Source organism: Dasypus novemcinctus, chromosome 3, assembly GCF_030445035.2.
Source record: "Dasypus novemcinctus isolate mDasNov1 chromosome 3, mDasNov1.1.hap2, whole genome shotgun sequence".
Classification (NCBI taxonomy): Eukaryota; Metazoa; Chordata; class Mammalia; order Cingulata; family Dasypodidae; genus Dasypus; species Dasypus novemcinctus.
In genome coordinates, this window is record NC_080675.1 from 171192478 (window position 1) to 171208454 (window position 15977).

Below are 15977 nucleotides of genomic sequence, written 5' to 3' on the forward strand. Positions count from 1 at the left end.
ATTATGTAAATATTATGAGATTTTTAATAAAATTGTCTCACACAACTATGGGGATGGTGGGCAAGTCCAAAGTCGGTAGGGCAGGCCACAAGCCGGGATCTCCAGTGAAGGTTTGCAGTGAATTCCGCGGGAGAAGCTGGGAGCTGAAGGGGCAATGGGAATTCTCCTGACTGCTGACTCATCACTTCTCCTTCAAAGGCCTCCAACTGCCTGGATGAAACACCTCTCACTGCTGAAGGCAATCTCCTCGGTTGATTAATCAGCCATAGCTGCAATCAACTGACCGGTGATTTCAGTGCCCGAAATATCCTCACGGCAATAATCAGGCCAGTGCATGCTTACCAAACCCTGGCCAAGCTGACACATGAACTTAACCATCACACGCATCCGCCATATGAAGAGCTTAAGGCCATTGAAAAACCTTATTTGGGGCCGTTAAAAAGATTAAGAAGGAGTTTTATGAAGTAATATAAAAATATCTCTAAGATGTATTGTTAAAAGAAAAAAGCAGGCAAATACAACGCCCCGAGGCGTGTGAAAGCGGGGGCGGGGAGTAAATGCTCGTACATGCGCAGGCTGTATCTGGGAGGGAACAAGAAACTGGTACCACTGTTGCTTCTATGAAAAGAACCTAAAGAAGACATACAGCCTGTTGTAATGTTAAAACATTTTTTAAAAGATTTATTTTATTTACTCCCCCCTCCCATTGTTTGGGCTCCCTGTCTGCTCATCATCTTTGTTTTTTTAGGAGACATCGGGAACCAAACCCAGGACCTCCCATGTGGTGGGCAGGCACCCAACTGCTTGAGCTACATCTGCTTCCCCTAGCAATGTTAAATTTTAAACTACATATAAGCATTTCCTCAATTTAACAAGTATAAACATTTTTAAAAACAGGATTTGGGATCAGCTGCAGCTAGAGCCTATGTATAGTCGACATAGTTCAAACAGAGGGTGAGAGGTCACCCTTGTCATCCCCCCGTCAGGGGTGCCAGGATTCCAGAGGCCGGTAGAAGGGTGAAGCAGGCGAGAGGCACTGACGATGCGAATGGAAATGTGGCTGTGCACAAGGAGGGCCAGGCCGGGGACTCAGCCTGTGAAAGGTAGAGGGGATTCAGAAAGTGACCTGTAAATAAACGCAGGTGCTTTTGCACCTGATCAGCGTTCCCTTGCAGGCGGTCTGCTGAGAGCCTCAATACTTATTCCTCAGCGCTGAAAAGGTGTCAGGAACTCACGTTTAGACCCTTCAGAGGGGTAACACACCCTCACTGCCCACAAATAATGGATCCGAATTTCGAAAACGGTCAATTGCCACTTGGCCACAAGTTTGGTTAAGGAAGTGAGAGATGAAGTCAGAGAATGACCTTTTTAGTAGAAAACAAGCCATCGAGTCATGAGGCTGCTGCTTTGGGCCCCGTAAAAAAAAAAAAAGGCCCTCACTACTGAGCTCTAGAAAAGATGCTGAGAAACGCGCGCGGTGGCTCAGGCGGGGTGCGGGTTCTGTGCCGCGGGCGCGGAGGCCGGGCCTGGGCGCGGGGGCGCGGCGCTCAGCTCTTCTTGCGCAGCTGGCTGTACTGCGCGCGGCCCAGGATGGGCTCCATGACGCTGGGCCGGAAGAAGCTGTCGCTGACCCTGCGCAAGGGCTTCTCGCGGGGCCCGGGGAAGCCCGGGCGCGACCCGGTGGGCGTCTCGTCCTTGTCCTCCAGGCCCGGGCACGGGGGCGCGCCGGAGCCCCGCGGGCCGCGCGGGCCGCCGCGGTGCGGCGCGGGCCTGGGCGCGGGCTCCGGGCGCGCGGGCGGCGCCGCGGACCCCCGGCGCTCGTCCTCGGCCGGCGGGTTGTCGATGTCCCGGAATTCGCTCTCGGGCTCCATCAGCGACAGCCTGGGGAGCTGGGGGACGGGGCCGCCGCGTTAGGGCCCCAGCTCGGCCCTGCGCTTCCCGCCCGCTGACTCCTCTGGGACCCTCACGTTCATTCCTCCCAGGCGCGACCCTGCAGAGGTTGGGTCGGGAGCGCCCCTGGCACGGATGGGGGGCGCAGGGGAGTCCCCTGAGATCCTTTCCACAGGTCAGACCCCTCAGGCAAGGCAAGGCCATTCGACCCCCTCCCAAAACTTTGCACCCTTTGGACCTCCCTGGGTGGGGACGCGAGCGGGAGTCAGTGGCTCTTCCTGCCCGGGCCTGTTGGGGACCCCGCCCGGGCCTGTTGGGGACCCCACCCAAGGTGACCAGGCTGGCTGCCCGAGCCCCGGGCATGCCTGTGGTGGAAACGAGTAGTCCCGGGGCCTCCCGCCCTGACCAGCCCTTCCAGAGCCTGCACAACCTGCGGGGTGCTCCGAGAAGGGGCTCAGTGGCCCACAGGGATGGCACCAGTGTCCCTTTGGGAGTTTGCCCTTGGGGATGGAGTGGGACGGAGCTGTCCCCCAGGACTCCCAACCTAGCCTCAGGGTCCCCAGGAAACCTCCCCCAGCCCTTCCCCAGGGAACAGGGTGCAAACCTGCCTGGACCTCCATTTGGGAACTGGGGACCTCCCGACTGGGGGCAGGAGACTCCTTGGCTGGCAGTTAGCAAGGGAGGCTTTGGGGGGCTGCCCCGGCCGGGGACCCTCTACTCTCACGGGGGAGGCTGCAGCCCCAGCCAGGCCCACAGATGCCAAAGTGTGTCTGGGGACACTGGGGATTGGCGAGGGTCCCCGGGGGTGGGGAGGGAGGTGGGCGGTAGCCCCTGAGTCAGGTCTACTTTACTTGTCCCCACGCAGGCGCCCGAGGGAGAGGGATAGCCCGGGACGGGACTCACCGGCACGTAGTGCACCACCGTGTCCACCACGTTGTCAGTCACGCCCTTCAGGGCGTCGGACAAGGACATGGCCCTCCTCTTGGTGGAGGCGTCGGCGCGGGCGGCGGGCGAGAGGCGCAGCAGCCTCCCCGCCGTGCCCAGCGCGGCTGCAGGGGCCCAGGTCACGGCCGAGATGGTGCTCCGGAGCGCCCCCTGCAGGCTGTGCGCCACGCTGCCCAGGAGGCCTGGCGGGCGGGGCGGGGCTGCCGCCTGGGGGCCGCGGCGGGGTCAGCACCTCCGGGAGAGAGCCCGTCCCTCCCCACCCGTCCCCAGGCTTGGAGGGGAAGGGGCAGGGACACCGAAGGGAAAAGGCTGGGTCGCTTCAGGCCCGGCTCTGCCACTGGCCGCGCGGCCTTGAACAAGTCGCTTTCCCTCTCTGAACCTCAGTTTCTTCATCTGCAAAATGGGGGCAATAATCTGTCCCCTGCCTAATTTATGGGGCTGTGGTGGGAGTAGGCCGTGAGCAGGGTGTCGGGGGGTGGAGGTGCCGTGCCTTTCACCCTGTGCCCGCTTCTCACCCCCGCTGTGGGCTCGAGGCTCGCACCCCCCACTCCGCTCCTGCCCCTCTCCCCGCGCACCTCGCTGAGCTTGTTCTCCTCGGCCTCCTCCTCCTCCTCCTCCTCCTCCTCCTCTGGCTCCTCCCCCTCCGAGGCCGGCTGGTCGTCGTGGTCCTCCTCCTGGGAGGCGCTGAGGCTGTGCAGCCAGGGCACCCGCACCTCGCTCTGCCGCCGGGCCACCACCTGGGCCAGGCTGCTCTGCGGGAGGGAGGGCGCGGGCCGCTGGCCTCACCGGGGAGCCCCGGCAGCCAGGGCCCCCGCCCCAGGGTCTGGAGGTGGGGGGTGGGCAGGGCCTGGCTCCTGCAGAGTTTCCCCCAAGCTTTTTATCATAGATGACCGACATGCACAACTTGAGGGTTCAGCTCCACACACTTCTCAGATGTGCACCTGTCTAGCCACCCCCCGGATCAACACCCCGCACCCCCCAAGGGTGGCAGCTCTGACCTCTATCACTAAAGATCAGTTTAGACCTGTTCTGAACGTCATATAAATGGAATCATACAATTCGGATTTCTTCCGTGGATATCTCCTTTGTTCAACATTTTTGTTGTGAGAGCCACCCATGTTGTTATTTATAGGAGTAGTTTCTTCTTTTTCATTTCTGTGTAATATTCCACTGTATAAATAAGCCCCTATTTATTCGCCCACTCTATGGCTGATGGCCATTTGTGATGTTGAATCTTGGCTAAGAACAAAACCAATATGAGTGTCTTCTTGTGTGTCTTTGGGGGACCTGAGAGCTCATTTCTGCTCAGAATACACCTAGGAGTGGAACTGCTGCATCGGAGGACCTACGTGTGCTTAGCTGGAAGAGATACTCCTTGTATTTCTTTAAAGAGTGAAAAAGTGAAGTGGGCCAAGGTCCCCATGGGAGAAAACTGACCTGACCCGGTAGGCTTCTGTCCCTGGAGGACACCAGGGGCTCCATGAAAACCTCTAGGGACCCTCTGTGTCATGCCACTTTGGGAACACTGTTCTATTCTGCATGGCTGATGGCGCCCGAGGTCATGCCACGCAGCGGGAGGTACCCACCGCGGGCCAGGGGCGGCAGCACGAGGGCCGATCCTGGCCCTCGTTAGTGAATGATCCCCATTAGCAAATGATCCCTTGTCACTGGCAGAAAGGAGAGGAGCAGGGAAAGAGGGGGACCAGGCCTGTTTCCCTGCTGGAGCCATGGCACCTCACGCTGTGCATGACGGAATGAGCCAGGCCCGACGATGCTTTTAAAAAATACCGCCCAGGTGAAGATGTTCGTCCACCACACCTGGGAACGGAGAGTGCCTGCAAGCAGGGGAATCCCATCCATCAGCCATGTGTGATCTAAGTCCCCTCCTGATCTGGAGGTAGAGTGGACATCACCATCCCAGGGCCCACGGGATGGAGGAATAAAATATGGGTTAGGGTGGACTTACTGGTATTCTAGTACAGACCTATTATGACTGTAATGGAAAAAACTGTATCACTGATGTGGAGACAGTGGCCATGGTAGTTGCTGAGGGCAGGGAGAGGGAAGGAGAGGCGTGATGTGGGGGCATTTTCTGCACTTGGAGTTGTCCTAAATGATATTGCACAGACAGATGCTGGACATTATATATCCTGCCATAACCCACTGAATGGACTGGGGGAGAGTGTAAATTGCAATGTAAACGATAATCCATGCTGTGCAGTATTCACCAAATGCAATGAATGTGCCACAATGATGAAAGAGGTTGTTGATGTGAGAGGAGTGGGGTGGGGTGGGTGTGGGGTATATGGGAACCTCTTATATTTTCTAATGTAACTTTTTTTTGTGATCTATGTACCTTAAAAAAAAAGACAAATATAAAATAAAATTAATTTTTAAAAAAAGTACCATCCAAACAGTGGCTGAAAAGTGGTTCTTTTGTTTGCTGACCTTTAGGCTTTTACGTTGTCTTTTCCCTTTCCTTTTTTGGGCCTTCATTCCTTACTAGGGTTTCTTATTTTAAAATCCCAGCCTGTCTCTACTAAAGCACCCAGAAAGATAGGGGTGGGGGGTGGAAAGTGAGCTCTACCTGGGCCTGTGTGATGGGCCTAGAAAGGGTACTTTCAGCTTGTGTGCAGTGGGACGGAATCTGGAATACTCCAGAGGGGAAATCGGAGACCTGGGGGCAGTGAGGGACACGGGCCCAGCTGGGGCTCTCTCCCTGACACGACAGGTTCTGTGCTCGTTGAAGTGGGCTACTCCTGTGTGCCTGGAGGGGCGGTACCAGATGGACCTCTGCTTGGGGTCCCACTTGGGACTGAAGGCTGGGGTGGGACTGGGAGAAGAAAGGGGGAGACGGAAGCAGGTGGTGGGGCAGGGCCGTCCTCACAAGCCTGGCCTGCCCTCGCTCATCTCCCAGCCCTTCTCCTCCCCTGGGACCTGGAGCACTGGCCCTACCCCTCCTTTTGTCCTTGGACCTGAAGTCCCCCACCCAGGTAGGAAGAGAGAAAGGTCCGGGGACAGAAGGGGGTGAAGGGGTGTGGGGGGGGGCCTCAGCGGCCTACGGCGCTCCCGGGCAGGTGCCGCTCAGAGCCGAGGGCGCGTACTCACCAGGGGCACCACCCCGGGGATCCACATGGCCAGAGCGTGGCCCTGTTTCAGCGCCCAGACTGTGGTCTGGATGGTGTGTTGAGAGAGGGTGCTGGCCAGAGCCCCGACCCTGCTGGCGAGGCTCCGCTTGGCCTTGGGGGGCTTCTCCTGGGCCTGCTGGTGTCCAGGAGCAGAGGCTGGGGAGGGGCGGAAGAAGGGAGAGGGGATCGAGAGGAGCTGGGAAATCAGGTTGAGTCCAGGGCTGGAAAGCTGGGTTCTAGCCCCACCCCAAGCTCGCTGGGGATTTGGGCAACTCACTTTCCCTGTGTACAGATGGGAGGCGGGGGGACAGTGTTAGATGATTACGGATCCATATGAAAAACCTGCTGGGCCTTCCCTCCGCCAGAGCAGTGGCTGGAGGAGCCCCTGCCACCTGCAGCGGATTACTGGGCCCCTGGGGAGATAGACTCGCTGACCCTGCCTCGGGGTGGGTCTCCCTGGCCCCCAGCGGCAGGTACCTGCTTCCTCCGTGGCTGGAGGGAGGAAGAACTCTACCACCTTCTCGATGCCGCCCAGGGCCAGGTCGGCCCCTCCGGAGGCCAGCCGGCCAGCGCGGGTGCTGGCAGCGAGCTCAGCGGTGTCCTTGGCCACACCCCAGGCGAGCTCGCAGCCGGCCAGGGCGGCCCCCAGGACCTTGTCCGATGTGCTGGCGATGGGCACGCTGATGCTGTTCCTGGCGCTGCGAAGGCGGGTGGAGATGGTGTCCTTCAGCTCCGAGGCGATCTGGGGGACGGGGGGGCACACGGATCTTGCAGACCCTGGAAGGGCCACCCTCTCAGAGCCCCAGGCCCCAGGCCAGGTTTCCAGGAAGGCCTCGTGCAAAGGCCCAAGGAACTGGCACCAATAGCAGGGGGCCCTGGATGAAGCTGGGCTCGAAAAGGAAAGGGCTCTAACCCTCCCTGCACCTACCACCCGGACCTCCTGGCTCTTCACAGCCGCCAGCCCCGGTGAGGTCAGCCCCCAAGGCGACTCCTCGGTGACGCCCCTGTACACACACGTGCTCCCCCAGGCTCCTTCCCTCTTTATGCCAACCACAGGCCCACCCGCATTTGCAGATGCGTTTTAGCTTCCTACAAGCTCTGCGTTAAAATCGGTTCCTTGTCTCTCTCTCCTATTAGTCTGGGAGCTCTTTTGTGACACATTTGGAAAGATGGGGAGTGACGAGCACAGGCCTCGGAGTCAGACGGACCCATCTCACGTGGCCCCCGCTTAAGGCCCCTGCCTGAGCAATGGGAATCGCCACCCCAGCTTAGCCCAGAGCGGTGGCCGACGGATTAAACGAGGCGGCTCTGTAGGGCACATGTCGCCGCACCTGGCTCAGAACGGTGTGGTCAGTGAGAGGAGGCGAGGGCCCCGGGCACCCCGCCTGGACCCTCATCCACAGCAGCTACCCAGTAATCGGCTGAAGTGACCTTGTGTCTCGTTGTCCCTAAAGGGTTGGAGCCCAAGGACATGGGCCTGCAATCCTGGGATCCCCATGGGTATGTGACCAGGGCCTTAGGGGGCTGTAGCCACCAAGCGGTCCAGCGCAGGCCCCAAGCCCCAGGGGGACCCACCCTGAGCCCTGCTTGGGTTTGGGTCTGGAGGGGGGAGGAAGAAGCCTTGGGGGCAGGTGGGCTCCTCCGGCCTTCGGGGCTATTGGACAGAGAAGCCGAGGAGGCCGGGAGCCTGCGGGAGGCGGTGACGGCAGAGAGGGGGCATGAGGGGAGGTGAGGGGCTCACCTTTTCCGGAGGGTATTGGAGAGCGGGGATCTTTTCCTCCAGGTGGTCCAGGCCTCGGCAGGCCAGCTCGTTGGCAGCTGTGACTGGAAGCGAAGGACCTTGTTGGGGTGAGCCCGGCGCCCCACCGAGAGAACCAGCAGGTGCCTCGGGGCCGAGGAGGGACCTGGGAGCCCTCCCGCCCCTCAGCCCGGCTCTCCCGCATGCATCTCGGAACCCGGGGGCCTTCGCCATCGCCATGCCCTGGGCACCGTGTCGCTGCAGCAGCACAGCGTGTGCCTTCAGGCATGGCCCCCGCGCTTGTTGGGAGGAGGAGGGGATGGCAACCGCGTGGGCCGCCAACTGCTCCTGCCTCTCCCTCGTCCCCCTGCCCGTGCTCTGGGGTCCGGGTGAGCAGCAGGGAGGCGAGCGGAGGTATAAGGGGGGCGGGGGCCGCGGCCCGGGGCTGTGGGACTAGAGGACACTAGCTGGCCCCGCCCAGACTGGCCAGACCCTCCCTTCCACCACTGGGTGTTGAGAGCCTGGGGTCTCCAGGGGGTCCCTGGGAAGAGAGGGAAGCTGCCCAGAGGGCAGGGTAAGCCCCCGAGACACACGTGCTTCCCGGGGACCCTGCACTGGGGCCACTGAGGACGACTGCTCTGCAGTCACCACGTGGAGACCACCGCTTTATAGGGCATTGATTTTTTCCATTTATTATTGCCCCAGATGTGTTACTTTTCTTCACAAGATTCTTCAGCAGCACAGAGCCCAGATGAGCTGAGCATCTTCGGATCAGGCCAAACGAGACCCAGAGAAATTACTCGAGAGGTTGGCAGGCAGGGAGGCCGGCCCAGGGCCTGGGGCTTGCGTCTGCCCTCTCCCATTTGCTGCGCAGAATCCTCAGACACCCATATTCGTCTTATTAGGAAGGTCCTAGCCTTGCTAGCTTTGCCAGAATTTCCCTTGCTCTCTAAACAGCTCCACCTTGGAGACCATATTTTCAAGCGGGGCACAACGATTTGCATGGTGTCAGGCCCTGTCCCTGAGGGCTGGGGCAGCTGCCCTCAGCCTCTGCTCTTCCTGGTAGTTCTCTGCTGCCCCCGCCTGTCGCAAACGGGTACCATCGGCTGCAGGGCGCAGAGGGCTTCTCTCTCGTCCCTCGCCCTGGCACGGCTGGCCAGCCCGGGCGCCTGCCGCCCTGCTCCGCTCCAGCTTCTGCTGGTTCCTGCTGCTTGGCGTTGCTGCTGGGTTTGCACCTAAAGTGGGTCTCTGGTCTGGCCATGGGCCCTGCCCCCACCGCTGCCCCCACATCTCTGCCCCTCCCTTCCCTCTGCCCGTCCTTGGCCCATCGCTGGCATCCTCGGAAAACGCCAGCTGGGCTAGAGAGGCCTTAGGAGGCCATGCCATGGATTGTAGGGAAGTCAGGCAGACAGACAGAGGGACACAGACCGGCAGACAGGTGGGCAGACAAGCACGGTGTCAATCAAGGACTGAAGGGCAGGCCGGGCGCTGCGGGGACTCACACTGCGTGGACAGCCGGCGGACCACGGGCTCCATGCTCCAGGCAGCCAGGCTGCTGGCGCCCTGCACGCCCTTCTCGTAGGCATTGCACACGGAGGCCACCAGGGGGTGGGCTTCCTTGGTGCTCGTGTAGGTCTTCTGGAAGCACTCGCAGGTGCCGCTCACCACCGGCAGCTGCAGGACCCGCTGCAGCACGTTCTCCTGCTCCTGGCACGGAAGGAGGGAGCGCATTCGAGTCATGCCACCTCCCTCTCCTGCCTCCCTGTGCGGCGGAGCCCAAGTCCAAGTAAGGAACCAAGACCAGAGAGGCCCCTGGGTGTCCTCCACGGCCTCCTGGTGGCCATCTGGGCTCTGCAGAGCTGCAGAGGCAATCGTGGTCCTCCAAGGGCCAAGCCGAAGCCCGCTGCACCTTCCAGCCCACCCCAAAGTCTCCAGTCCACTGCTCCCACTTAAACTTACTGGTAGAGTACAAGTGTTGGCAGCCTACCTGCCCAGAGTTTTAGTTCACCACAGACTGGTGGCTTTGTCTAAATGTTGTCCTGGCATGCCACCGCCCTGCCTGTGCATACTGGTTGCCCTGACTAGAAAGTTCACTCTCCCTCCCACGTCCCTCTCCACCTGGCAAAACACCACTCCCTCGAGGCTCAGTTTGCCCATCACATCTTCTGTGAAGCCTCCCCTTCCTTCCCTGGGCTGTTGCTACATTGGTCATCACGCCATGCTGCAATTGTGTCCTTGTGTGGCTCTTCCAGTTGACTGGTGACCTTGAGGCACACCTGTCACGACCTTTCCATCCCTGCATTCCCAGGGCCTTGTGTAAAGCCTGGCACAGTTATGCTAGTTGGCTGAAGGACTCACCTTGTGGAATCTGTTTGTTCAGATGTGCTAGGCTGCACAGGATCACAGTCTTAGGCCCCTAGGGATCTCTGCAGCCAGGATCTTTCCACAGTTTCTCTGGTAGCCCTCAATTTGAAAGCCTCCTGTGATGGGCGCTCACCCCTTCCTAAAGTGGCCTGTGCCCCTGTTGGACAGCTTGGCTGAGCTGAACTCTACCTCCACCCCATGCTCCACACCCTGCCCTCTGGAACAGCTCTGAGAAAATCTATTTCATCATTGCTGGTTAACCCTGCACATATTTGAAGGCAAATATATCTCCCTTCAGATGTCCCTTCTCCATGCTAAGTAGTGCCAGGTCCTAACTCAGTTTACACACTGCTCGCCATCCTGGTCTGCTAATCCGTCCTCTGGACATGCTAGGGTTTGGGGCTGTCTTTCTTAAAATACACTGCTCAAACCTGAAGACAGCCCTCCAGGGGTGGGCTGAGCATGTGAGGGGCAGTGGGACCATCACTTCTCATTATTGGGGTGCTATCCCCTGGTTGATGCCTTTTAACTCTGGCAGCAGTCATATCATTAAACTTTAGGTCATGTAGGAATCTTGGTACAAAAACACCGGTCTTGGAGTAAAAGACTGTGGATTCTAGTCGTGCAAAGGGACACCAGCACTAGATGCTGTCGTGCTGCAGGCTGAGATCTGGGTGCCCTGGTGACGTGACTTCATTTAATTCTGACGGCAGCCTCTGAGCTCTGCGTTTTCACCACTCTGCCAGTGAGGGTTCGGAGACTCAGAGACGTTAGGTGACTTACCCAAATCACACAGCTAGTAAGTGGCAGAGCCAGGACTTCAACTCAGGTCTGAAATGGCACAATGCCTGGGATTTCCTTCAAACTAACGCGAGGAAGAGCGTAGATGGAGGTGTGGACGAGGCAGGACTGGCCGTGGGTGAGTGCTTGTTTGAGCTCAGAAAGGCACACGGGGGTTCATGATATTCTTCTTACTCTTAGGAATGTTAAGATTTTTCCACGTAGAAAGTGAAAGGAGAAAACTTGGGTCTGGCGCGGCAGTGCGTGCGCTCTGCGTAGCTCTGACTCTGACGCTGTCGCGGGGTTCTGCTCAGGACTGCGGCCCTAACCTAGTCGGTTTTTAGGAGGCTGCGTTAGAAGACCCATCCCATACAGCCAGAGCAGGCCGTACTGTTTTAGCTTTTTATCCTGCTGCAAACTGGAAATTTGAACTAGAAAAAGACAATGCTGTATAGCAAGGAACTTTCTTTAACATCGTGAACACAACCTTCAGGAGTTTTCCAGTCCAAGCTAAAGGGGGAAAGAAGTCCTGGGGAGGGATTGGGGCCATCTGTCACGATGGCTTCACTACTCACCTGACCTTTTCATGCCTCTGTGTTCTATGATTCATCACAAAGTTTAACACCGTGATTCCTAATGAGAAGGCTAACTTCTCATTAAGGCTAACTTGGGCCAGGATGGGTAGCATATGGGTTCACAATTTTTAAGTTTCACAAACTACCTGAGCTGTGCCTGAATCGGAGAGGTCTTGCCAGGAGGCCTTAGACACACCTAGAAGTGTCAAAACCCCTCCAAGTCACAGCGAAACGCAGGTCAGAGACACCAGACTGGACACATTGACCCTCCAACCCGCTCCCACACAAAGCAGCACAGGCTGCGCATTGCGTAACTCCAAGAGTGCCATTCCAAAGGCTAAACTGTGAACAATGCCCCTGGAGTCCCGGAATGCAGTGGCTCGGTATTGAGTCACCAAGCACATGCCGCATGTGGGTGGCGGACGGAGCTTGGGCTTCCGCTCTGGTTTAGAACACAGAGTTCCCTTCTTTTCCATGCTGTCCTTTTCTTCCCAGGTGCTGATTTATAGGCATCTTTTTTGCCCCACCCCGCCCCCCACATCCTATAACAATCCCCTGCAAAAGGTGGCAAGAACAAGAAGAATTCATATATGGAGATCAGCTAACTAGGAATAGACCCTGGACACATCCCCTTGCTCTAAGCCCTGAACCCCCCTTCCCCCTCCCTCTGTGGTCCATCACCCACATCCCACAAGCCCAAGTTACTTACAGGGAGGGCTCCATCCGGCACGGCTAGGCTCTTGTTGACTGCCATCCCAGCTCTTCAGGCTGCAGAGCAGAGGGTCCCAGGTCCGTCAGGGAACCCCCAGGCCTGAGCGCCACAGGATCAGTTTCCTACCTCTCATAGCCACCAGCCGGGCCCATGCTGCCCGGGGGCTCAATCTCCCTGAACAGAAGGCACAGGTTGGCAGGTGGATGTCACAAGAGGCTACGCCCTCAAGTCCCTAGGAAGGAGGTGCTCCACAGCCCACTGCTCAAGACTGATGTTAACTGGGTTCAGGGTAAGACATGAAGGGTGAAGTCTAGGGGTTCTGAAATGAGGGGACAAAGGAGGCTAAAAGAACAAGTTTCAGGTTAGGCGGTTTATTTGATGAGAATGCTCTGGGTTAATTCCTTGATTTCCAAGCAAGCATGTCTGCCAGTCCTTTCCTCTATGCTCAACCGGGGGGAAAGTACTCACTCGCAAGACTAGCAAGTTCCGCTGAGTCCCAGAAAGGCTGTGGCCCCAGAATGTCTCGACACCCCCAGTTACTCACCTTCAATTACCTCCCCCAGGGGTTATCCTGCAGACCACCCCACCCCAATAAAACTCCCCAGGAGACCCTGGCCCTTCTCCTCTTCCCTTTACCTCAGAAGCAACCAGGTAAGGTGTTTGCCCAGAACTCCCGCAGAGGCTGCTCCCTCTCTCCCTCCGGCTGATTCGCTCCTCAGCCTGCAAGTCCCAGGCTGGTCAGTGTCGCCTCAGCAGTAACAACTGCAGTCACTCTAGGGAGCCTTGGGCAACGCTACACCACCTCCCAGCTAGAGGAGGGCAGAGAGGAAGGGAAAGCTGGGCCAGCGGTACCATGGTTATTTGACGTGGGGTCCCCAGGGCACATCCTAACTTCTTCAAGGAGATTGAGCTGATGCGAGGTGGATCTCAGAGCTGAAGGAGATCTAGGCTCAGAGGAGTTGTTATTCCAGAGCCATGAAATACCAGTTCCATAACATGTTTCTGGCCCCAAATTCTCAAAATCCCATTTTCCAGAAAAATGATGTTGGGATATCATTAAACTTACAAGTTCTGAAGTTATATATAATTTTATAGTCTTTGGCTCCTTCTCCACAGAAGGGCCTGTGGGACACTTTTCAACTCATTTCTATCGTAGCAACATTTAAATCCACCAAAGGCCAGCATTCCCCAGAATATGGTACCCTCCTAGCATGGACATAAAATTGCTCTCAGTGAAAAAGAGAACCAGAGCTGGGGGTTCAGTCCTCAGCAAGCCAGCCTCTAAGGCAGCAGTTTCAGTCTCTATAAATTCCTAGCATTCAAGAAAGTTGACTGAACTTTACTTGGCCTAAGGTGCCACCTGAATGTGCAGTGGGACAGTCAACTGGATTGTGTTCTCTTAAGTCTGAAGAAGTGTTGACCAAGATTCTGTTTTCTGATCAACAGCACCCAGAAAACCAAGCACTATCGCTGCCCATCCCTTCCTCAGTAAAGAATCAGGCAGGGGCCCAAAAATCTACTTTCTGGCTTCAGAGATAATGGGGGACTGTGGTGTAAGTCATAATTTTCAGACTAACAAGGGTCTCTCATTAATTAAAATGGAAAAGAGGAGGACAAGCCTTATTTTCCTTGTTGTTGGTAGAGCTGTATCTATTGTTGTCTGTCTGCTAAGTTGTATGCTGTGGGCAACAGGGGAAGAGGCAAGGGGTGGGGGAAACAGTGCTTTATGATACAGACTTGATTCTGTGATAGGGTAAAAGAGGGAACAGGAAGTCAGGGAAGGGAAGAGACAGCAAGCAGAGAGCCTCCAAAAGGAGGAATAAATGTGCTATACTTAGTTATCCAACTTGGGCTTGAAAAATATAAAACAGCCTGGAAAGGGAGGGAAAACACATCTAAAGAGTGGCCTCTGCCCTCAGTTCAACAATTAGAACCAGTTATCTGTGAGGCTGTGTCCAGAGATCAGCCTGGGTCAGAGGGCAGTTTTCAGCCTTTGGAGTAGTGGCTCTGGGCCAGGAGAAGAGGGCTCCGTGCCCGGAAGCCGGAGCCAGGCCAATCCTCTGGCCGCTTCAGCTGGCTGCCCAGAATGTGGGTGAGAGGTGAGAAGTGGTGAAAGGGTCTAGGGGAGTCCCAAGGGGAAAGGGAAGAGTCAGTTTTCCAGCAGCAGCTTGAGAGGTGGAGTTTTTTCCTTCCCCATCCCACCAATTTTAACATTTTGCCATATTATTCTATCTTCTGAATATTTGAGAGTAAGTTGTATACATTTACTCCTGAACAATACTTCTGTGTACATTTACTACCAAGAATATCCACTTATGTAATCACTTTAAGTGCAGTTAAGCTCAAGAAATTGAACACTGATATAAAGCTTAGTCTACATTCCAATTTTTTCATATGTCCCAATAATATTTTTTTGAGCCTTTTGTCCTCATTAGATCTTATCCAGGATCATGCATTGCATTTAACTGTCATTGTCTCTTTTATTTATTTCTTCCCCCTCGCCCCCCCCCCACTTGTCTGCTCTCTGTGTCCATTCACTGTGTGTTCCTTCTGTGACCACTTCTATCCTTATCAGCGGCCCTGAGAATCTGTGTTTCGTTTTGTTGTGTCATCTTGCTGTGTCAGCTCTCCGTGTGTGGGTGCCATTCTTGGGCAGGCTGCACTTTCTTTTGCACTGGGTGGCTCTCCTTACAGGGCACACTCCTTACATGTGGGGCTCCCCTACACAGGGGACACCCCTGCATGGCACGGCACTCCTTGTGCGCATCAGCACTGCACATGGGCCAGCTCCACACAGGTCAAGGAGGCCCGGGGTTTGAACTGCGTACCTCCCATGTGGTAGGTGGACGCCCTATCCATTGGGCCAAGTCCACTTCCCTGTCATTGTCTCTTTAGTTGCTCTTTCCCATCCCAACCACTCCCATGCATACCATTCCGTGGGATTAATCACAGCAACAAGGTTGCCCTACCCTAACTACCATCCACTACCAGAACTTTCCCATTATCCTAAACAGACTCCTACATCCATTACGGATTAATTCCCCCTGCCCCCCACCTCTGGTTACCTGTGCTCTACTTCCTGTCTTTATGAGTTTGCATATTCTAGCTATTTCATTTAATATCTGCCCATTTGTGTCTGACTTATTTCAGTCAACATGATGTCTTCAAGTTTCATCAATGTGGTGGAATGTGTAAGAATTTCATTCTTTTTTTGGTCACTTGGGTTGCTTCCACCTTTTGGCTTTTGTGAATATGAACATTGGTGTACAAATATGTTTGGGTCCCAGCTTTAATTCTTTTGGATATGTACCTAGAAGTGAGATTACCAAGTCAAATGGTATTTCTATGTTTAGCTTTTTGAGGAACTGTTTCAACAGCAGCTGCCGTTTTACATTCCCACTAACAAATATATGAAGGTTTCTGCACATCCTCACCAGCACTTACTTATTTAATAAAAGCTATTCTAGTGGGTGTGGTGTTTTAGTCTCCTTTGGCTGTTCAAGCAAATACCATGCAATAGGTCAGCTTAAATGGGAATTTATTAGACCACAGTTTTGAGGCTGGGAAAAAGTCCAAATGAAGGCATAATCAAGATGATGCTTCCTTCCTAAAGACTGGCTTTCTGAGGCTGGCTGCTGGTGAGCCTTAATCTCTTGCTCCTCTGTCACAGGGCAGTGCACATCCCTCCCTTCTCTTACAGGGTCCATTGGCCTTCAGTTTTTTGCTTCCTGTGGCTTTCTCTCTCTGTCTGAATTTCATTCCACCTATAAGGGACTCCAGTAACAGGCTTAAGACTCATTCTGATTGAGGTGGGCCACACCTTCACTGAAGCAACCTCATGAAAA

General features: G+C 55.8%; 1 protein-coding gene across 1 annotated transcript; it reads right to left on the reverse strand.

Moving 5' to 3' along the window:
* Positions 1-652: 652 nt before the first annotated feature.
* On the reverse strand, positions 653-12943 carry PLIN1 (perilipin 1). The gene is made up of 9 exons (XM_058294684.2): positions 12769-12943; positions 12130-12188; positions 9204-9408; positions 7705-7787; positions 6441-6705; positions 5944-6119; positions 3411-3587; positions 2794-3042; positions 653-1889 (listed from the first exon to the last, which is right to left on the reverse strand). Exons 2-9 carry the CDS (start codon positions 12172-12174, stop codon positions 1548-1550), a joined length of 1542 nt encoding a protein of 513 aa, XP_058150667.1. The 5' UTR covers positions 12175-12188; positions 12769-12943; the 3' UTR covers positions 653-1547.
* Between the last annotated feature and the right edge of the window lie 3034 nt (positions 12944-15977).

Excerpts from the sequence above, each read along its gene's own strand:
- PLIN1 (XM_058294684.2), bottom strand. The coding sequence starts at position 12,174 with ATGGCAGTCAACAAGAGCCTAGCCGTGCCGGATGGAGCCCTCCCT. Across the intron at positions 9,409-12,129 it reads TGCCGGATGGAGCCCTCCCT|GAGCAGGAGAACGTGCTGCA; the intron begins GTAAGTAACTTG and ends CTTCCGTGCCAG. Across the intron at positions 3,588-5,943 it reads TCCCCGGGGTGGTGCCCCTG|AGCAGCCTGGCCCAGGTGGT; the intron begins GTGAGTACGCGC and ends TCCCTCCCGCAG.